Raw genomic sequence first — 25,028 nt, 5'->3', positions numbered from 1 at the left:
CAAACTAAACCTGTCTCATATACTCAAAAGATCTACGGCACTGGAAACGTTAACCACACAGCTGGGAGTATAAAATAAATTAGTTCCGTATGGTAGTAAAATGGGTTTTATTTGTTTGATTCAGAGGAATATAAGGCACCGCTGAAAATATATTTCATCGTAATATTGTCTTGTCTACACCAACCACAACATCACTATCAAGAGTTTGAAAACTCAATATGTTCTCACTAGGACACAGATATTTACAAACTTCAAATGAACTTTCTTTTAAAAAATAGAAAACAATTCATTTTGGGTAGCAAATTGCTGGAACAACCAAAATGTAATTGCTTATGATATAGCTTCAATTCTAATAAAAAATAGAAGATTGAGATTCCTTTTGTGTTTTATATTGTATCTTAAAAAAGCTAAAAACATTTTCGTCGAAGACTTTTCCATTGAAAAATTTTTTTTTGTTTTTTGAAAATAGGTGTTTAGTATATGATAATGATGGAAATCTTCTGAAAATGTCGTTGGGTGCCAGAGCTGGTGTATTCTGTCAATTAATTTCGGGTGCAATTCATGAATTTTAACCATAATGAACACCGAAAACTGAGAAGGTACGTTGACCTGTCCTTCTTTTAATTCAAATACATTATTTTGCAGTTTCTTTCTTCAACCTATCAAACATAATGGATAATCACAATGAGTCTCCAAAAAACAGTCACCATCGTGGCTGATGAAACAGTTTTTCCTTTTTTCGGAGAAATTTCTTTTTTCGGCGAAATTTCTCCCTTTGAAATTTACTGCCTTGGCTGTCTCTTTATGTCGGGAATGTACTGGTAGATCCAAGTCCCATTTACAGATATGAATCGCGAAAAATTTGACTCATTTTGCTGAAAACACGTCAAGGTCTGGTAAATATTCTTCCAAATACACTTCGAGAAGAAATATTTAATGACAGCTCGATACTCAATGTTTTCCATTTTCAGAAAATTCAGCACAACAAATCACTTATACGCTCGTCAAACCAAAACTAGTCATCCAACCGTGAAGCTGGTCCTGTTCGGTATAATGGGTGTCTCAAATTTGACGATTACGCCTGTTTGGTGAATTCGATGAATGTTGTTTTCATACATGTTTTCATCTAGCGGCGATTTGTTTATATTGTTTTAAATGTGATTTCTAGGAAGGCCTTTTTATTTACTTTTTTGTTTGTTTACTTTCTATAATTCTAGAAATTCCCTTCTAATATATATTTGAGCTTGTTCGGCAGCGGGAGTTAGTTTATAATTGGAAGTCAGAGTGAAGTGAACGAAATAAAAAAATTACCAGTGAATTTAAATAAATTAGAAAGGTATGTATTTGTTTAAATAAATTGATTAACTAAAAGTATGTATAAATTTATTACACCGCTGAAAAATAGTTTAAATGAATTAGGAAATGAGAAAAATAATACAGTAAATTGATAAGTGCTGACATATGAAGTTGAGATCAGAAACTTTTTAGAGTTTAAAGTATTGAAATTGATTCCTTCTAGAGATACTCAACTTAAAAATATCCTACATGTATCTAAACATCAACGTTTTGATTAGTTCAAGTTTATTTGTGTAAAAATTGTGCGGACAGTCATAACTAGATTATATTATATTGTTTGATTTGTATTTGACTTTGTATTAAAGAAAACAATCTCCGCCGATACAGACTCTACGTCTTTGTGACGAGGAAAACACTTGAAAATGCGTTGACCCTTAGGAATATATTCGAGCAGTTTGAAGTATCTTAACAAAAACATCCATTTCCAGTTATGTTCAATTCCATACGAATTCAGCTATCAAAAATTATGACATTCATAAATTATCCAACAACAAATTTATCGTTAAATCTATTCATAAAGCTTTTTATTATGTTAATAATTTATTTCTTCAGAAAAGGTTCTGAATTTTTTAAGCATTCTAGTCACATTAAGTTAAAATAAATTTTCTATACAGTGTATTCCAATAAAGACTTTTGCACTCAATATCGGCCAAGTTCATAAAGCTTTCAAATTAGCTGTTGACGAAATGCATCATCCACCTAAAACATCTTTGCTGTACAACTTGACTACTTGGACCTTTCCTCTACAAAATTTAACTTACTCAGGAGTTGTAAGTTAGTGTCCACATACAACTACATGTGTTCACCGAGAAGTTATCTTAATGTATGACTTTAAACTCCACAAAAGAAGTATCGGCCACTTTTGAAGAGCTCTTTTCGCTGCAGATCAATCAATATTTTCTTTTTTTCCTGCTACTTATGCCAGCGATTGAGTATCGTGACATTTACCTACCGTATAAGAAAAATGGATAGGTTAACAAATGATATTGTCGAATTTGGGATGATACCAATCCACATGGGATACAAGAACCTCCAATGCATTAAGATTAATCTACTATTGTTATGATTAAGAATGGGGATGTTTCGTCGCTTCTAATTGCTTGAGTAAATTCATCGAAAGAAATGGAAAAGAACTATATCTCTGTACAATTTTTTCACTGAATCGTATTCCTACACAATCCCATATGAGTTTGAAAATTAATGAAGTGTGAAAGAAACTTTTTCAACTTAATTTGATGTCATTCAACAGAAAACAAGAAAAGATCTTTATAGGAGGGACTATAAAAATGAGAGTCACTCTTAAAAAAAACCTCATTACTTGTTTACTGCCAAAACGAGACTATCGTGTGAAACGTTTGCTGGCCCACGTTTCTGTCGTTAAATTTAAGAGATTTTATCATGAAAGTGTTAATGTAACTCTAAAAGTGAATGTCGAAAGTAAGATCATTTATATTCATTTGTTTTTATACAAATTTTTCACGACGCATACGAACAGTCATGAAACGCCTCGCAGACAACTATTTCAGATGATTTTTATTCAACAACAAACATGCAATTTTTGGTAAAGTTCTTGGTCAAGATAGTTGTTTTCACACCCAAGAACCGAGAACTACTTCTAAAAATTTGCCAATCATACTTATACACACCATCATCCACTGATTTAAAGTCAAATGTCTGCGGTTGCCTCTTAAAGTGAATTCGAGTGAAATCAGTAATACATAGTACAGAATGTTAGAGGTGGAAAAAATAAAGAACAGCAAAAACTTATTTAGTCATTCAATAGACCCTCTAATTTAGAAACACGAGGTATGTGACATAAAAGTTTTTCCATTGACGTGGAAAATGCAGTACATATAGAAAAAACAAAGTGAGTAAAATTTAGTTGAATTTCTACCTCTAAAGACATTGAAACTCGTAACTAGAATGTAACATTCAGTACCATGTTTTGGTAGAAAGTATTAAAAATAAGATAAATATTCACTAAATATAATAGTCCTTATCAATAATATCGTAATGTTCTTATTTTCTTGTGTTAAAGTCTCTTGAGCTCTCAAATCTGTCATATTTTTCTCGCTTTCATTTCCTCGTCCATCTGATTCTTATTTTCAATATCTGATGTTTGAAATTGAATTTTATTCTCGGTAATGTCAAGTTACAATGACAAAATGCCGGCAAAAATATTGTTCTTCATAATTGTAATCTTTTCATCCATTTTAGCATTAATATTGGCCGTAACTATTCACTAACATTCACACATTAAACTATTAAGTAATATACGAAGGTGATTCAAATATAAATATTTAAATAAATGCTTCAAAAATGTAGTGTCGCAATTGTTGCTGCACCCTAGAACAAGTTTTACCTATGAGAACGTCAGTGCTGTAAAAGAAGCCCATTTTGGGCGACCGATGCAGTACTCTTAGCGATATTGCTGAAGAATGGATATCAGTGTAGGTAGTATTTTGTAAATTATCAGAAACGGCTCGGTTATCGCAAAATTTCAGCTAGATTGGTGCCAATAATTCTGAATTTTGAATTGGCAGACACTGGGAAACCCTCTTTATCGTCCCGATTTGTCGTCAAGCGATTTTATTTATTCAATGAGGAGGATCACGCGCCGAATGGTAATGTGACAAGCCGAGATATTTTATGAAAAAGGCATCTGAAAGCTTCCAGAGAGGTGGCAACAGTGTATATGTAGCATATATGTATAGAGAGTTGTTGTCAGTGACTTGTTATTAATGTACTAATACACCGACATGTAGTCGGAGGTCAGAAACAACAATATGAGATTACTGTAAATTTTCGTTGAATGTGTAGGTTGAAACTACACCAGGAATTTGAAGATATGGTTTTATTAAATTTCTACTAATTGGAAGCCCTCGTCCTGTGTACATTGAAGGGTTGCCAAGTGTTGTAGTAGCATATTTGCCGATTCTTAATTTAAACAAAATATTATGTTTATGATTAAAAGGTGGATGTTATAGTTACAGGGTTTATTGTATTGTTATATTCTAGTGGTACGTAAATTTTTTTCGAGTCAAAATGCAAGTATATTAATTTATTGTGGCCTATAGTTAACCATGCTGTTTTTTAACGACCTTCTGGTTTACCAACTATGACACTGTAATGTAAAGGATGTAGCTGCTACTCTTTAAGTACCATCAAAATTCTTGAAGAAGACGTATTCATATGGTAGAAGCTGGATTTTGAGTAACTTGATTTAAAATAATATCTTCCTATTCTTGGTCTATCAGAATCCGTTTTTTTTTGGTCTCACATTCCCAGTTAACAGTTGACCTAGAGCAGGGATGGGGAAACTGCGGCCCACGGGCCGTCTCTGGCCCGCAAAGCGTTGAAATCCAGCCCGCGACCATCAAACAAAAATCAAGTACAGCTTTCTTATTATCAGAAATTACATTCTCTACATACGATTGGTAGTAATGGCAGTGCGCGTCGCACATAAAACAACATGTGCGAGCGCAGACCGCAGACGGGGATATGAGCGAAAACCGAAAATGAATCTCGAGTAGGTGCGTCTGTCGTTGAACGCGCTACCCATTTGAAGCAACTATTTTTGAACACCAGCAAATTGGAATTGTATAAGTCTTTATTTAGGACACAATACCCAAATAGTTGCCCACGCCCAGAAAATAATGGCTATGTTTGGTACAAGCTATTTGTGCGAACAAACGTTTTCAATAATGAAACTAAGCGAAAATCGTCTTCGTAATAGGCTTTCGGATGACCTCCTTTTTCCATTGTTAACAATTCAGCATCACAAATGGAACCGGCAGGAACAAAAACAGTTCCACATGTCACATGTTCCCACAAAGACCAGCGCTCTTCAACCTTTTACTTGGCGGCTAACTTGAGTTCAATTAATTGCAATTGAAAATGTTATTTTGTAATATTGCACAATAAATTAGTGTTTCAGAAAAATTGAAACAATATTTCTATTTTAGTAAATAATGTAATGCGACTTGGCCCGCTATATATTTCGTTAACAAAAATTGGCACGCGAAGAAAAAAGTTTCCCCATCCCTGATCTAGAGTTTCCTAAATACTTGCCTTAGGTTAATAATATGTCGGTATATTCAAGGTTTGAATACATTAAGATTAACATTATCGAATTTTACAAATAACATGGTTTCAAAAATCTAATGATTGTCGATTCATCGACATAACTATCAATAAACGACAGTTTTTTGTGGAAAAGTAGAGAAAATCGAGATGTAATATTTAATAGACAATCTCAATTTTTAACATGTAGTCATTTTCTCTTTTCTACCAGCAAATATTCGATATCGAGTTTTACCAAGAGAACCGCTCACTAGAAATTTTTATTTATGAATCTTCTTTAAAAAAATTATTTCCAATAATACTTAATACAAACCGTGTATGTAGTGTCCTCCGTAGCGCTGATATAAAAACAAATTCAAGGGATGTATGCGTCAGATCCCAAAACATATTTGTTCAATATTTTACCACATTGTTGCCGGTAGTTTCGAAAAAATCGTGAGAAATATGTAAGAATGTTTTTTCTCCTTTATGTTGTTGAATACGGAATGTTATAGAAGCAAATCCCAATTATTTTCCAGTTTACTACCTATCATAGAGTCGAGATCAATTTTTTTTTAAATACCCTGTACTAGAATACGATAATTTTAGATACAGAAAACCTCCGCCACAAATTAGACTTCGCATCACCATTTTTGACAAGCAGTCACCAAAAATTTAAAAATAGCCCGGGAGGGATACTTAGGTTAGGTTAGGGATGGGACTGAAGTTCGTCCGTGATTTTATGGTTCCTGCATTTTGGAGTAGTGGAAAAGTATAGCAAAGATTCACAATTCCTGGAAAAATCCCTGGATTTCCATTGATATATTCCTGACAAAATGACATTTTCTAAGGAAAAAAGTGTGTGATTTTCTGATTACTGTCCTGTTCATTGAACAATAGCTTATCATTTTAATTTATTATCAAGATATTTTCACTAGGAGGGTGACAAGGGTTCTAAGGACTAAAATACATCTGCATATATGGAAATGCGAGAAAAATAATCGATTTTCCGGGGTTTTCTGATAGAAAAATGGATAATAAACTATCGTTTTAATGATGACAGGAATCAGAAAATCGTAGGACACACTTTTTTCCTTAGAAAATGTCATTTGCCAGGAATAAGTCAATAGAAATCCACGGATTTTTTCAATTGTAAGTACTTTCTGTACTCTTTCAGTACTCCAAATGCGAGAATCATGAAATCACGGACGTACTTCGGTCCAATACCTTACGGTATAATAGTAGAGCAAAAAGAATTGGTTCGTATCTTCAGATATATCTGTATTTAGTTCCAGGACTTGATTCAAAAAATTCAGAAGTGAGTAGATGACGTGAAAATAATGCTGTGACATGAAAAATTTTCTCATACGACCCCTCGTTTCTGAGTTATAGGTCTTCATATCAGAGCTTATATAAATTATACATTCAAACCTCATGGATTTTGATGGATGCCAAGGAAAACGTTCGCCATAAAGCGACATTATCATCAATTGTAATTATTTATTGAAAATAATCACAGGAGGTATTGAAACAAAATCAAACATTTCTAACTGAACTGCATACTGTCGAATATCGTGTTACTTATATGAGAAAAAAACTGAAATATAGAAAAATTTAGTCGGTTAGCCTACAACATATCAAATGAAAACAAAAAAAAGGGAAAAAAATTGTAAGTGGGCACCTTGCATCACTATACAATATAATAAATATTTAATTGTGTTTAATTACCTTCTGTAAGTGTTTTCAATAAATAATTACAATTTATTATAATTTTCTTCAGAATGTCTCTTTATGGCGAACGATTTCCTTAGCATATACACTAATGAGAATTTTTTTAAGTCCTAGCAATATTTTCACGTCATCTACCCACTCCCTAATCTTTTGCCTCAAGTCAAAATATGTTAAACGGATATTATATTCCTCCATAGTAGTTGGTGACTAAATGGTTAATTAACGTCTCTTTAAATTCAAGGGATACAGAAACCAATCTTGTTTGTTAAAGTGAATACGATCATTTTCATTATACACTTGTCCGTGTCAATGCTGATGGAGATTGATATTGGATGTCCTGATCTTTGAAACATACAAGGCTGAATTGGAGGTTTCTGTTTCTAGATGATAAGATTATTGGAATTTATTTATCTCTAAAATGAAATGATCTTGTAACAAGTTCATTCCAATTTCATTTATGTACTGAATTTATTTAATTTGTTCAAAATATGTGGCATTATATCATATCATTATAATTTAATTTTCCTAAGAATGAATTTTAGTAAGTAAATTCAGATGCATTGATATTCTTTTAAAAATTATTTTTCGTAAATATGATGTTCCATCATTCTGGCAACGTATTGTAACGTTTTATAATTTATTTATACGATTTATATTCGTGGGGTTAATCAATAAACATTTTCTCTTACGTTCTTAATTCATATAAATACTACACTTAACTAACTTATAATAATTCACTTATTACTATCACTGAACTAACTTAAATAATGTTAATTCTGTTCACTACGACTATTTATTATAAACTGAACTAAACTGCGCTACACAACTCTTTATATATGTATAAAAAATAATTCTAAAAACTTCTAGAACATAAAGAAACAAAACAAATAAATAATTAGATCTTCCTAGAAAGTATTCAAAAGAAACAATGTAAATAAACGGTTTGATATAAAAAGTTATATAAAAACAAATTCAGGGTATTTGATTTAAAGCGGCGCCTTCGCCGAATTTTAGAATTTTACTATATACACGTAGTACCAGCTCCAAGGCGGAATGAGTTCGTAACAGTATGTTGTCTCCGTACTTATTTAAAATGCATGAGACGATTCAGTTGAGGTTCTCAACCTTGAAGCATGGATACAGCTACATCCATATGGAGCAGCCCGTCATACTTATAACAAAAGTTTGCCCGAGATTGAAGAAATGCTCCCTAACAAAATTCGTCCCTCAGCTCAAGAACAACTAAGATGGGAATGGAAGAAGAACGATTAAGGCTACACCTACATTGGATCGGACCATATTACACCCGACCGTCGGAGGAAAACCAAACACAAGCACTTTAACACAGATACCTACAGTCTTCGTTTAATTCGGATCCGATACGATGACTCCTGATTCGACGGTCGCTTAAACATCTTTATTTCCAGATCGGTATCGGACATCGTATGCTACATCAGATGAGTGGGAGAGCTCAACTCGTTTATAAGAGACTAAGAATACATCACCTTTTGATCTGTATTTCTCCCTATTCGATTCGATATCTGGTAACTATCAGGACCGACGTCGTCCGACGTGAGTGGCCCTGACCGATCCAATCTAGTTGTGAACTCAAGTTCGAGTCAAGATGCGTGATTCTGACGACGAACTTTTGTGCTGGGTTTTGTCAGAAAAAAACGTTTTCCTAGAGAAAAGTAACAGGGAGGCTTGGGTGCATATTAGGGATTGCAATCCAGCAAAATGGGATCTCGCGATCTAGCGGGATCCAGCTCAATTTTTAAATCAAAGTACCTACAAAGCTCTAATCAAATATTGATATTTTATTATGTATCTGGACCGAACAGTCGAACTGGTAAAATAATTAGCCAATTATTAGAATGTAAGGCATTGTTATTTGCATTTTTAATAAAAAGTTGATTATACCCATAATAAAGTTTATTATTTTGAACTACGTAAAAAAGCTATAAACTACGCGGGATCCTACAGGATCCCTCTGTTACGAAGTCAATCTATTACAAATCCCGCGGGATTGTAAACAGTGCGGGATTGCAATTCCAAGGTGCATAGTTTTAATTTAGATACATTTGAGGTAGTTTTTTAGAACAAGCCAGTCTTTTCGAAAGCACGATGATTTTTTTATTTAAAATGCAAGCACAAGAGGGTAAACATTATTACACTCAAGTAATTCGAGTCGTGCCTTGTGGAGGTGCCTGTGCATATTGATCTTGAACTTTTGTAGGTTGTAGTGTTAAGGAAAGATATGCCTTGGTAATAGATTCCACAGGCTTGCATCTTTCCAAAGAAAGGAATCCCGATAAATTGGCGTCCTGGATGTCTGCAGGGGAACTCGTTGTTCATCAGCGACGTCTACCTATCGAGAGGTGATAGGTAGACCTAGAGTCAGGTCGATGACTTTTTTCTATTCTCCAAGCTGTCCAAATTTCTGATCAACTGTGGATCACTTATAAATTGAATTGCTTTCTTCTGTATTGAGTCGAGTATCCTCACAGTATCTCCTTGGGAGATTTGAAAAATATCATTGAATAAATAAAGTGACTTTTCATTCTTCGAGAGTCATCGGATCGGAGCGGGTCGATAGTAAAGAAAGAATATAGTTATGATGTGTTAGAATGCTTGTGTTTAGTTTCTCTCCACCGTTCGGTAGCAATCGAGTCGAATACGATCCAATTTAGGTGTAGTTTAATGGAGCACGAACTCATAAAAGCAAAAAAGGGACTGGACAAATAAAGATGACAGGGGAAAAAATAATTTTATCGAAGGAAATAAAACAAAAGATACGAGAGGGGGAAATGGAAATTGCTGTTGACGAAAAAACCCACGCAATGACTCAGCTCCAACAACCCATACAGCTGCTAAAGTGGTAAGTAACTTAGATCAAATTAGTTAGGAAAATTAGGAAAGAATGAATACATAATTCGTTTCTGTTATATTCAACTTACTGATCATTTTCATCGCAAGTTGTCTTAATCACATTCCAAAACCATATCTATCAATTCAATTTCTCACTATCTGCAATCCGTGAAAATTAAATAAATTAATGTAAAAGTTTGTTATATACGTGATTGGAATCTATGGGAATATCATGCAGCACGTGTTGGGTGATTTAGCTCATGAAACCGTGTGAATTCTATTTTAGCTGATTAATATGCATGAGTTGTGTGGACATCCTCTTTATCGGACGTTTAGGATTAATTGTTATCGTTAGATATCGGAAAGCTGAAATTAATTGTATCGCTATGGATCATTGTTACTATCATTCGACTAAAATGTATTTTTTTCATATCACACTAATTTTACGTACACGTACCACTTTTCAATAGCATAATTATCCCTGTTCTCATTAGCAGGTAGGTAATTTTATAAAGGGACGGTTAATATCGGTAAATTTTATGGCCGAAAAAATACCTGAACTGTATTATTCAGGATAATAAACATAAAATTCTCATTAAAAATTAGTATTCTGTTGAGTTTCATAGTAACTGATTCTCTGTTCATAGTGCAAAAAGTGATTATAAAGACCAAAAAGTCGAGTCGAGGAAAATTTCTTCTGACAAATTTTGCTATATTTGTGGAGAATTTATGGTGAAATTGCAAGATAGGCCATTTTCGGAAAATGTTAAAAAAGCCTATTTCAAATATTTTGGTACTTTAATTGGAGACCAAGACAAGCAGTACGCCTCCAGGAGTGCTGTGTTAGTTGTAACGTGTCATTGGTGCAGTGGATGAATGGGATGAAAGAAAGTATGCCTTTTGCAATTCCAATGGTATAGCGGGAGTCTAGTCACTATTTTGACTGAAGAAAGGAAAGCACAAGAAGGAGTATGCAAATTTGCCGTCTGCTATCCAAGCTGTTACCCATAAAGAAGTAAAATATTGTTTTAGAAGATACTGGAGACACGTATCATCAGAAAGCTCCGAAGAGCAACATTCGATTGTTCAAAGTGAGTTGAATAATTTAGCAAGTGATTTGGGGTTATCAAAGCAACAGTCTGAACTTCTTGCTTCCCGTCTTAAGGAATGCAACTTGTTAGCCGAAGAGACAAAAATCACGATCTTCAGAAAAAGAAATGCTACATTTTTCGCATTCTACAGTATGGAAAACTCATTGTGTGCTTTTACGGATATTGATGGTCTAATGAAGGAGTTTAATATTGAGCATAATTGAGTCGCGCTTATTTATTGACTCGTCTAAATATAGTTTAAAAGCAGTGTTATTACACAATGGAAATTTAAAACCGTCTATACCAGTTGCTCATTCTGTGAAGATGGAAGAAACTTATGAAAATATTCGCTTGCTTTTAGACAAAATTAACTACAACAAGTATAAGTGGCAGATATGTGGGGACCTGAAGGTGATTGGAATTTTAATGGAGCTTCATGAAGGGTTTACGAAACATTGCTGTTTCCTTTATCTATGGGACAGTAGGCTGTAGATCAACACTATTTAAAAAAAATTGGCAAGCAATAAGTGAGTTCCAACCTGGATCTCCTAATGTTAAGTTTATACCCCTTGTAGATCCAAAAATGTCCTTCTGCTCCTCATTCACATTAAACTTGGATTGATGATAAATTTTGTATGGATAAAGAGGGTGATGGATTCAAATACCTTAGAGTAGTCTTTCCTCAGTTGAATGGTGCCAAATTAAAGGAAGGTATTTTTATTTGGCCACAAATAAGAAAATTGCTAGACGATGACAATTTTGCAAAAAAGCTCACCAGACAAGAACTTAGAGCAAGGAAGCCATTTGTTAGTGTAGTAATGGGATTTTTGGGCAACAATATGGATCCAAACTACGAACAGTAAGTTGATGCTTTTCTAGAAGCCTACAAATCCCTTGGTGCTCAATTGTCATTGTTGTCATTGAAATTTGGGAGCTGTCAATGATGAGCAGGGTGCCACCAAGATATTAGAACATTGGAAATTCGGTATCAAGGAGGATGGGATTCGGCCATGATGTCAGATTACTGTTGGTTTTTAAAAAGAGAAAGTTCAACCCCTCATGTTAGGAAGAAGCAGAGCTAATTGATATTTAAAGTAATTTTTATGTTTTTAATAGATGTGAGGCATGATTATTAGATGTAAGCTATAAATATTGTCAATATATATGATTTAAAAAACATGAAATTATTTTTTTAATAAATATTAAATATTTTACCCATGAATATGGTTCTATAAATGTAACTTAAAAACCATACGCTCAATTATTTTTGTCATATTTTCGTATTTGTATAGATCCATTTTATCACATTCTTGTGTTACTACAAAAAATTTTTTGTTTCGACCAGTGATAATTAATTGAATTAATAAAATTAGGTCTCATAAAAAAGTTACGTAACATATAGCTCACAAAATCCAATGTATGTATATCCGCCATATGGGCTCATAAATAAAATTGACGCGTTTGCCTTATTTTTGATTATCAAGTATATTACGATCGTTAATGTCACATTGGGACATTACGCTAGTATATTACATCTTTTATTGGTTTTTATTTTTCTATTTTCAATTTTCTATTTCCCAATTTATATATGCTAATATTATACTTCTGTCAACTCGCCTACAAATAGAGTGCAGTCCGATAAGTATTTAACAAGAAGGGAGTTACGTCAATTATTCCGAAAACTATTATCACACGGGATATCGTGACAAAAATCCACGTTGTTTGTCTTGTTATGAAACCAATAAAAATAGTGGATTTCATCCGGCAATCGTGCTCCAAAGAAAGTCAGACGGAATAATAATGACCAGACTTTGCCGATTACAACCTGCTGCCACATTCACTTTATTTTTTAAATTTGGACCCTTGCGATTTGTTTTTATTTTCAAACTTGAAAAAATCATGCTCCGGCTAGAAATTGAAGTCAACTGAGAATCTCATTGCCGCAACAGAAGCTCACTCTACAGACCGTGAGAAAACGTATTTTTCAAAATAGTGAAGTTGGAGTATAGCTGAGTCAAGTACATCGAACTAGAATGAGACTATTCTAAAAATAAATCACCAATTTTCTAATAAAAAAAGAATTAAATCAGATGAAACATAATCAAAATACAACGAAACAACATAAAGGGACTATTTTATTTTATAAAAAGGAACTTTTCTCAAAGGCGATAAGTGAGTAAATTGTACCAAATATAATCCTTTTGGTGTCAACAAAAAAATGAAACGAAACCAAGACCAAATTTTGGCCCTAATCTTGCAAACATGATTTTAGTCTTAATCTAAAAGCTTTATATAATCCACGACTTATATAATACAATACATATTTATCAGTTTAAGTATTTATAGACAAACACCCTTTATATCTAAACTTCCAATCTTTGATATCGATATTCATAAACTCACCTTGTATTGTTAGGTAACAAAATATGCATGTTAATACCACGAAAATCTTGTATACTTATTGCATCGTTTGGTCTAAATCTTGGTCTTGCAGGACTTATGATAGTCTGGATCATTTACCAATACCAAAAACGCTCAAATAACAAATGACAAACTGATTGAGGAAAATGCCAGAATCAATATCCAATTTATGAAGTCTTTGTGAACCATATTATACACGGTTTCAATTCATCAAGCCAGCAAAATTTTCAAGTTTTCGATCGGATCCAGTCCAATCCAACAATTTTTTTATGAAATTGTTTATACATAAAAAATACTTTTCGCTTACATACCATGTTCCTGGAAAATGTACTTGTAATGATTTGAAAGATATTTTCGGGAAAGAGCAACTTCGACCGTTATGACGAATTCATAAATTGTTTAATAAAATTTCAATGAAATTTCAAGGTTAGGTACATATACTTCAAATACAATTTATGGGTTGATACATAGTAAAATCTGGTATTTTATATTTTATATATGTCCTGAACGATTTCTGAAGACATTTTTATCCACGTCTCATTCAATTACATTTGGTTACGATCACATACATTGTATCTATAAAACAATCATTTATGTACCAAATACGGTGATATAACTTAACTTTTAAGAAAAAGTTATTTTGAAAACAAAGATGTCTGGTATTTATACTAGTATCCGGCATATTTTTTAGAAAAAATAACTGATTGGATTTTTGAGTAACAAATGCACAAATGATGCTATATTCTCCTTCCTAAACTCTAGCCTAAACAATCACCACTCCATTGAAGCAACGTTTTGTGATTTATCTAAGGCTTTCTATTGAGTTAATCATGATATTTTAATCAACAATTTGCAGTACAAGGGTTTCAGAGGAACACCTATCGCATGGCTCAAGTCGTACCTTACTAACAGAATTCAGGATTGATACAACAATGTCTTCTTGCAAGCCAATAGAATGTGGAGTGCTCTAACGCTCAGAACTAGGCCCAATTTTGTTTCTTCTGTTTATAAACGACACGGCTTATCTAGGCATCAGTGGTAAAATATGTCTATTTGCAGAAGACACTAATTTTTCTTGGAGCAACCCAGATCTCACGGCACTTTATAGGATCATATTTAGTGACCTAATCACCCTTAAATCATGATGCGATTCTAATCTTCTCTAAGTTGGAATTGCTGGAGCCGTTGGCGATATTCATACTGAATATACTGTTTACACCAACACTAACAATTACACTGTCTGACGCGTCAGTATCTAATCTTTTCTGTCTCAACGTTTCTAGAACCAAAGTTTCATTTCATATAAAAATACATTGCAGATTTTTTTATTGAATAACACCACCATTGACGTCGTTGAATCTGTAGAATCTGTAGATATACAAAAGAGAGCTGTTAGATATTTACTCAGACTAAACAACAGGATTCACTGCCGGGACTTCTTTGAATGAATCAAAATATTAACTCTTCCTTCATCGTTGAATCCGTTTGCCTAACTCGTAAGCAAGCTCCTCCAATTTCATAAAGATAATTGCACAGCTATCCACTTAGGAACGCAGTGCACGCCCTTTATCTACCTTCTCTACATTCAGAATTAGTTAAGGGCTCAATACTGTACAATGAAAAAATTGCACTATCATTTGCCACTTGATATCGAATTTATAGCATTTCTTTCCACATTCGCAAGAGTTTTGTCTACTTTTTTCCGAAAAAACATTACTTTCCAAATTTGTTACGTAAATTACTATTTTTGAAATCAAATAACCCAATATCTTAATTACTTATTCTTCACCAAAAGAAATGTAACGTTTTTCTATTGCAACTTTTATACTAAATTGGTAATTTATAAAACACTCACAGGTATTGATTGTAGAGTTGTTACATACACCTTTCTCTTCAGCTTATTTGGAGATTCGTGTTAGTTTTTCATTGTCTCCTTTTATAAAGACAAAATTTTGAAATAACCATATAATCAATTATTTTTTGCTTCGATTTTTTTCTACGTTCACTAGAGTTTTTTTGGAGATTGGTAGCTCCAAAATTCCTAGACTGTAGTTTTGCTTTGTAAACGTGATGAGGAGAAAATACTTTCCCACAATACAATATCTTAGTTTGCTCAAAATTTATATTAGTAAACAAAAAAACGTTATTCAATCCAAATTTCATGATACATTATCAAATTACTGGTCAAAAGAATCACAAACGAACTTTAAAAACCCTCTATTAATACTAATACTTTGAGCCATTTATTTCTTAAACACCCTTTAACTATTTAACATGAAGGGATAGAAATGTGATCCCCTTCTACATTACTTCGAAATAAATAGAAATTAGATTTCCATAAACTTTTGGCGAATGTATGTCATACTTTTCGAAAACTTTGTGTAATCCATTTACTCTTTAAATCAACTTTAACACAAACCGACCATCGAGTTGAGCTATCCATGATTTGGACAGATCCTTAGCAACACAATTTAAATAGGTCATGGCCGAAATCAATTTTACGGCCGTTAAGCAAATTTTAGTCGTTAGCTATCTAATTCCGATTCAGTTTGTTCGTTTAACCAAAAACAATTTTAAATAAAGCAAATGATACTTACGAACAAAAATGTTGGACATCAGTGTAGCAGGCAAACAAAAAACGATAACCAATATATCAGCAACGGCTAAATTTACGATAAAAAAGTTCGTAACAGTTCTCATACGAGGCGAACGAAAAACGACGGCAATTACAAAGAAATTACCAACTAAACCTAACGCAAATACTAAAAGATATGCTATACAGTATACGGTAGTCATTGCCATTGAATGTCTGTAGAATAATTCGGGGATGAAAACAGATTCTGTCGTATTAATCGAAGAATTGAAAATTAAAACCGCCTCTTTGGATTTAATTTCCAATATAGAGTTTTTGTGAATGATATCGTTGTCCTCTGCGTGGGTTTGAAACAAACTATGTATATTACTTATATACTCGCTAGAAATCATTTTTTCGGAGTTTTCTTGGATATTCACATAAAAATCTGTAACTGTGCTTGCAAATATATCATCATCTTCTTTACTATCATCATCTCTCGAAAAAATCATCGACATGGCACTCATTCAACTTTCATCACCAAAAAATTCATTTCTTTTCAAAACTTCGCTTAATTGAAGTCGCGTGCTTTTACGCGGAGCGTCGGCATAAGATTTGATATGTAGCCGCTTCACGGGATGCGCGTCGGTATTGAAATGGTAGACTAGTCGTCGCGTCGAGAATTCTGAAGATAACAGCATGTTGCAGTGGGGAATATTGCACACCAAGCGGCTGCGCTCACTTTGGTTGTTAATCAGCAGTGAGAGCACTTCGGGATGGTTTGTTAAAGGCGGACATAAATCGAATAAGAAGAGATTTTTTGTTTTTAAATGTTTCAGTACATTAAGGATGTTTACTAAAAATTTCAGTGAAATACTTCACTATTTCCTAACTTTTGCAAATTACAGATTTATGTGAATTGTTGTAGTAAATTTTCACATAGAAGTTCCGACCTAAAAAAGAAAAGAAGACTTTTTTTCGATATCCTTCTTTTAAGTCTTTCTCCTCAGATTAGGCGTTTACAGATGGAATGGAACGTACCCGTCTAATGAAATTCTCTCTTCTGTAAGTGAAATATAAGGTTCAGAAACGAAAAAAAGTCGCTGAGGCCAGATCTGGCGAATACGGTGGGTAGTCATCTAAGGTGTGTGGGAAGGTACTTCAACCTGATGGAAAAGCACTTTATTTTTTTTTTCAAGAGCTGTCGCTTCCTTGCAATTTCTCCCTTTACCTCCTCCCTTTTTCAGAGCAGATTCATTCTTTGCAATCCTCTGTCTTGACTTTTTTCGTTTCAGAAGTGAAGATGTGGAATCAAGTTTTATACACAGAATCGGCACAAACAATCCTACTCATTTCGCCTAAATTGCAACAATAAGGCCTAATTGTCTTTCTAAAAAAAAACAAACAATGATAGCTCGATACTCAATTTTCTCCGTTCTCAGAAAAATCTCACCAAGACTCACTTATACAATTACCAATTTGAAAATATTTTTCTAGCAGCCACAAGGGAGTAAACCCTTTTTACTCGAGTGGTACCTGCTGTGTGGAAATGCCTGTGGATATTGATCTTGAACTTCTATAGGTTGTAGTATTCGGGAAAGGCGTGCCTTGGTTGCTGATTCCTCAGGCTTGCACTTCTCTAAAAAAATGAGTCCCGATAAATTGAAGTTCTTGGCGTGTGCAGGTGAACTCGGTGTTCAGGAGCCAGGTCTGCCTGTCGAGTACGTCTGGCAGAAGCTGCTCTCTGCGGGATTATGCTGGACAGAGCATTTCCCCTGGTGGTAGTATCGGAAAAAACACAGTCAGGTAGACGACCTTTTTCCTATGCTCTAAGCTGTTCAACTCTCTTCTCAGCTCTGGATCTCCTAAAAGTCGAATTGCTGTCTTCTGTATTGAGCCGAGCTCCAAATGTGCGAGCAATATTTCAAATATGGACAAATGTGACCCTTGCAGAGGATAAGAAGCTGTTACAGAGTATATAAATTTTTGGTGTTAAAAAAGGCTTCAAGTTTTCGTGAAGATGCCTTAGCTAGTTCAGTCAAGTGACTATGCCTAGACATATTGCTCCCAATCTCAAAACGCAACAAGCGAATTTGTGGTAACGGTGATATTTTATGTCTAGAATGGACCAAAATTCAAGCTGCAATGCCAACCTTCTTTGTAAAAACAGCAGCCTGAGTCTTTGTTACATTCAACTCAATCATATTGCTTCTACCCATTTCCTTCCGGTTGATTTGAACGACGACACCAATGTGCTATCTTCAGCGATGATATATATCAGGTTTGCAGTTTTGTCGAGTGGATCGTTGATGTACAAGAGGAAGAGAGAAGGTGACAATATGCATAGCAGCGTCAACATCAAATCTTTCTGAGGTGTATTTATTGATAGCCACCTGGATAGATCGCCTATAAATCGAACTGCTCTCTCCGTATTGAGTCGAGCATCTTCAGGGCTTCAGCTTTTTCGTCTTAAAGAACCACATGACTTTGTCAGGACAAAACTATCAGATATTTTATATCTTTGCTGCATTAAACACAATCAGATTGCTCCTAACCCACTTCTACTAGAATTTTTTTGAGATCGGTATGGATGGTGATGATCTGGTGTTGCCTACAGATTTGGGTGTTAGCCGAGTTTATTGAGTTTATACACCAGTATACGAGAGTAGGTGACAAGATTCGTCTCTGAGAAACAGCAGCGTTGACCTCCAGCAGCCTTACTGAGGTGTGTTCATCGATAGCGACCTGGATGGATCGGTCTTTGAGAAAGCTACTAAGTGAAGATGAAAAATCGAAAAAACTCAATTCATTTAAAAGGTTGGCATGTCAAATTCTGTCTAAAACCTTCGATATGTCCAGTGCGATTGCATTGGATTCCCCATATTTCTCTATAGCTCCAGTCCATAGGTTGGTAGCAGACTCAAGATATCTCAAGATTTGCTGGATAATGGCTTTATCCATGGCCTTGACAATGACTGGGACTAAAGCAATCGGACTTTTTTCTTTTTTTTTTTGGTATGGGTTGAACCCGAGCAATTTTCCAATATGCAAGGAAGAGATCTCTTTTATATGATAGAGAGAAGAGTTTACATAGTGAACTTGTTAGTTCAGCTGCTCATTTCTTCAATACGGTTGGTGGTATTCCATCGGTGCCAGCTTTATGGAAGTATGTTCCTCTCTCAACATATCCATATCGTTTCTGGTAAACATCTATGGTCTATAGATATTTCTCGAGGCAACAAAGTTTGTACGATTTTAAGTTTTAGGATTTGAGCGCCATTTCCGATAAGCTGCATTTTTGTTGTTGACTGCTCCAGTGCATTTTTTATGAAACTACGGATTGTTGTCAGCAAAGCTCTTGAAGGAGTAAGGAGTATAGGAAATAAAATACAAACCAGGTCGTCAAAACAGTTTTATACAATATTACAGACGCGATAATTGTCGTTGAAGTTTTATTTGACTCTAGCGTTTCAAAACCCTTGTGCTTTGAATATTTGGTTGGAGTTTGGGAATTTTTCAAAACCAAAAGTTCAAATACAAATTTTCGAAGATGAAGTGCCTATGCCGATAAAATATCTTCACGGTTTCACTCGATTTCTACAAAAGTAACATAAGGAAAGATCAAGTAATTTCTATTTTGAGAATGGTAGTTGAACTATCTTTAGAATGAGGTACTCAGCTTCTATAAGTCGGACAATCATCAATATTGATTTTTTTCCGCTTGATATCGCTATCTTCACAAAAATAGATACATGAATCGTGAATAATAGGTGGAGAATCAAATTTTATATGCAAAGAACAGAAACAACGTCGAATAGTAATTGCAGCAAATTGTTTCAAACTAACGACTCAATAGTGAGTTAATGAGTTCATCTACTTCTTTTAGAGCCGCAGGGTACCGTGTATCAAGTATTTTAACGCGAAATAATTGATAGACGTTTTAAAATATCAACAGACTTGAATTTAACGTAGTTCTTAGCTCTCAGAAAGATTCCAGTGCTACCAAGCCTCATTATTCGCCGTATCTATCGCACTCTTTCCACTCTTACCCAAAATCAAAAACGTGGTAAAAGGAACGAATTTTGAATCAATTGAGGACATCCAAACAACTGTCTCGATGGTGCTATCGGAGGTCAAAGACTTCCAGAACTGCTACAATGCCTTGAAAAATCATCGGTGTATTAGGGAATTACTCCTAAGCAAATCATGTTGCATATAATTTTTAGATTAGATTACTTCGACACTGATAATGGTCACTTGTTGTATAACCGTTTGGATTAGCATAATTAGTCATATTGAATCTTTGTACAAACTTTATGTGAAAAGTTTTTAAGAGTGGGGCCGCTACATAATACGATTCATATAACGCAACGTTTGGCAAATTGATATCCTGTGTTGAGTATTATGTTTCGAATATACCTCTTTAATTTTATTTTCTTCGACAGTCCGTTAATAAACGATGAACCCATACAGTCTACATGTTGGTAGCAGACATATCTAATTCGAATTTTTATTTTGAAATGATAGATTTATTGACTAAAGTTCGATAGTCGCCGTCGCTTATTGTAGCCTAATAGAAGGGGTCGAGTCACCCAACATCAATTTTATTGTGAACAATGCCGGTATACTAATTAATAACTTTGCGCGGTACAAGTTAATTTAATGGGATTTACATGAATTAATAAAAATCGCCAGAATATGATAATTCACTAAAAAATAATTCAGTCTAGTTCTGCTTGGTTGAAAATTACTTTCTAACATAATTTTAGTTTTCAAAAATTGATTATACGAAAATTTTCGAATATAGTCTCAATCATTTGCAAGCGACTGATTTATCGCACATATGATTTCAATATTAGAAGAAATCGTTTGCCTCACAAATGTTCTTTACGTTTATTGAGCATCCGGTAATTGCTGTGGGCAAAATCTGGAGAATATGATGGATGTGTCGTGACCACGACCTGCCGGCAATCTCTGGCTACCATCCCTTGTGTTCAGACAGTTTGAACGTCTCTCTATTTCGATAGCTTCTCGAGTAATCCTGGACTTGGAGGAGCGGAGTAGGGCGATAGTTTTGGTTCTATCGAAATCGATTGTGTGTCCGGTATGGACACGATGTTAGGCGAGGGTGCAGGAAATATCGGAATTAGTGACAGACAACAAGTGCTCCTTGGTTCTTGAGGAAATACGTTGATTTGTCCGGCCAACATAGGAAAGTGGGATTTCATACATTCCATGGTGTTCATTGGGTATTTTGTCTTTGAAGGATCTGATTAGATGAGAGAGTTTCTGATTGGGATTGAAGAATGTGCGAATACCGTGTGTTTTGAAGATTCTGCAAATTTTGTCTGTTACACTTTTTATGTTAGGAAGGGACACCCTCAGTTGATCTTTCAAACCAGTGGTGGAGGATGGAGGAGCTGGAGATGAGAATTTGTGAATGCTCCTAGAAATTCGGAATTTGTTGTAGCCATTTTGAATCAATGGTCGACTGGATTTTTCACTGAACGAGATGAATCGTGATGCGAATTAAGTTGGGGCGGATGATGATGTGATTGAGCATTAAGGAAACGATTGGTATGAATTTAGAATTTATGAATATATATATATATATATATATATATATATATATATATATATAGATTAATAGTTTCCCGCATATGCAGATGTGTGGAAAATTGAAATGGAAAGAATAAAAGTCAATGAAATGAGTGATATATTAGTGTGATGTCCCAAAGTGACATTAACGGTCGTAATTTACTTGATAATCAAACATAAAGCAAAAGCTTCACTTTTATTTACGAACCCATACGGCGGAAATACATTAAAACTTTTTATAATCTACATTTTATTCGTCTAGAATTCCGTATACAAAATGAATGAGAAATATTTATCCAATTGCCGAAAAAATTGACAGTTGTTAATTGATTTCAATACAAATATCTATATGAAATGCTATCAATCTCTTAATTTAAAATTAAGTATCTTATTTAAACGATTTAGTCCACTTTTGTTGACATAAAATTATTGTTGCGACTATTTATAGTTCTAGCATTAATAAAGATTTTTCAATAACCATATCTACTGGAAAATCTGATTTCCACAAACAGTTTTTCTCTTCTTAGTACATTATTGTGTTTTTATACTTCAAATACAATCTACATAACAGATTACTCTAGGCCTATGTGGGTAAAGTAGACATTATAGCCCGCGCGGGCATTAACGGTTGACTAATTAAATATTATCAATCAATTCATTCTTCCTATAATATTTGGTTGCTTTTACATAGAATTGGCAATTCTGACATCTTGTTGAGCCGTTACGATGAGGTGCAGAGCTTCGAAACTGGTCAGAGGATTATACATCTATCCTCAATTAGCGAGCCATTAGAGATGTCGATCGATCGGCGGTGGTACAATTTAGAAAAGTTACTTATACATATATTTACTCAAAATATTTGCTATCATTATTATATTATTAATATGATCATCGTTAATTAGGGTAAAATTCTTTTGAGGCACAACTATTTTATATTCTAATACGAAAATATCACACTTTTCACGGGCAGTTATGATATCCTCTTTTTTTTTGAAAATCGTAACAAATAAAACGAAAAGATCCCATTATTTTTAAGCTCAATTTATTACGCAGGATAGAAACTTGGAATGTAATTAACGGCTTTTGATTAAACATAAATTTCGGTTTATTTCATTCGATTTACATAATGATCATCATCGTGATTAGTGATAACACATTTACTTGCAAAAATTAGTGAATGAGGGTAAACGACCTAACATTTATATCGGAAAGCATTTGTCACTAAAAATGGTTCTTTGGATTGAACGAAAAAGCCTGGCGAATGACAAGGGTCAGAACAATGGATTTTATGGGATAATTTTACCAATTTAAAAAGATTTCTCTTTGGTTGAATTATGTTGGGTTGTTTTAGTAAATCACCCTACATTGAAGTCTTAACTTTAGGCTAGGATTTTCTACCGCACTTCCGCTTCCTCAACAATAATGTTTTTACTCTAATGAGTTTATCGAGAGTCGTGTAACACGGGATAATGAAATTTTCAAACAGACAAAGTTGTAACGAAATGTTTTGCATTAAATAAAACCAAGTATCAAAAAAGGTTAATTGTGGAAATAATAATAAAAACGCGTAGGAATTGTGGAAATTAAAAAAAAAAAACATAGTAAACTATGTAAAATCAGATATTCAAGGTATATTAGTTAATTTTGATCAATATACGAGAGTGTTTTAACAGTAGAGTGACTTTTCAATAAAAAATTTATTAAAAATAATAAATTATAGTTTACAAGAATTGAAACAAACACGTTTTTAGCTATAATCAAACTAATAAGTGAAAAACACTTATTGGCATAGGAATAAAATTACTGATGAGAAAATTGATGTCACTTTTATTAAAACTGATTTTCAATCCGGGAACTAGTCGAATGATTTTCTCCATTAGTAAATATTATTCACAAAGTAGATTCCTTTTCCATTATTCCTTTCTTTCTTCATTTTCCTAATAAGCTTGAAATGGCTCTCTACGGTAAATTGGGCAGAAGTTTTTCTCGAAAGGATAGCTTCAGATATCACCGACAAACAGTGGTGGTATATACATCCTAGTCACGATTATTTCACAAAGTGAATGGAAATCTACGCTATCCCGAAGTCCACAGCGATCAAGGAATAAACTTCGAGAGCCACGTGGTCCAGGAAATCCCTGACAATCTGGAAATGAAGAAGACCAGGACGACCCCATTATATTCACAGTCAGATGGAATGGTGGAGGGAATGAACGAGGCCATTGGTAGATATCTTTTCAAAGTAGTTTCCAGCCATCAGAGAGATTGGGATCAGGATCTATCCCTATTTGTAATGGATTATCGATCTGCTATTAATGAGTTCAATAGTAAACACCTGCAAAAATTGTTTGAACCGACGTTTCAAACTATTTTGATAAATACCGAAATAGGTCGAAGCGTCAATTGTTACCTGTTAATTTAAATTTATTTTCTATCAAAAAAATAAAGACGAAAAAATGAAATAATTTTAAATGACTTAAAACAGGCCTTTCACAACGTACTGCATACATCACGATTACAAGGCATAGATCTGATTAGTTTTTGCACATATGATGCAAAATTTTTCAAAATATTTGCTATATTCAGACTGTTATATTAAACATGATACAAGAGGTTTCAGATATTGCTTTTATTAAATGTGGCATACTTTTTATCTACTCGGAAGTTGTTTCCGAAGGAATTTGTACTTAAATCTAGCAACGGAGATTTTCCTTTTTTTGCAAGACGAAGTAAACCTTGAAACTTTATTAATTTGTTTTAGTTTTAATGATAAAATTGGTTAAAGTAAACGGTCTTATATCCACTTATGTCTGAGAGTTCCGAGATGAGAAAAACTCTGAATTGAGATAAATAATAGCTAAACTGTGACAAAGTATGAAGATCATCACAAAATTGATGGTTGTATGAAGACTGTTTTACTTTCAGAACCAGAGGTCTGTAGTAAGGAGAGAATTTTTCATATCGTGACCTAAATAATTTCATACAACTTATACATAGTGTTATCTACAATAATTTGATTTTTTTCAGCGCATATAAACATTTTTATTAATATTTTCTACTGCCCAAAATACGTATTCTACTTCTACTTAGTAAATACTTAATTACATCAATATTTTCCTATAGATATTGGTGATTCTTACAAAAAAGGATATCTAAAGAATATCAAAAATGTTATGTTCCTTTAAGAATATACAGTGTGAAAATTACGTGCAGCCAGCATACTTGAAAGCAATAGTTCGTCAATCCTTGATATTCAAAGGAAATCCTCGTGACTGTAAGTCTTTTATATGCTTGCTCAGTCCTTCTCCGTTGTCTTCACCAAAGGTTGA

At 33.9% G+C, this 25,028-nt stretch overlaps 1 protein-coding gene across 1 annotated transcript in view; it reads right to left on the bottom strand.

Annotated features, from left to right (window-relative positions):
* LOC130896206 (neuropeptide SIFamide receptor-like) overlaps window positions 1–16,767 on the bottom strand; it is a 136,316-nt gene extending 119,549 nt beyond the window's left edge. Inside the window, exon 1 of the mRNA XM_057804136.1 lies at window positions 16,127–16,767. Coding sequence (XP_057660119.1) covers window positions 16,127–16,628 — 502 coding nt within the window. The 5' untranslated portion in view covers window positions 16,629–16,767. The remainder of the gene's footprint in view (window positions 1–16,126) is intronic.
* Window positions 16,768–25,028: the final 8,261 nt, after the last annotated feature.

Source organism: Diorhabda carinulata, chromosome 7, assembly GCF_026250575.1.
Source record: "Diorhabda carinulata isolate Delta chromosome 7, icDioCari1.1, whole genome shotgun sequence".
In the NCBI taxonomy this organism is placed as follows: Eukaryota; Metazoa; Arthropoda; class Insecta; order Coleoptera; family Chrysomelidae; genus Diorhabda; species Diorhabda carinulata.
Note: the sequence above shows the minus strand (reverse complement) of the source record. Positions and strands in the feature narration are given on the sequence as shown.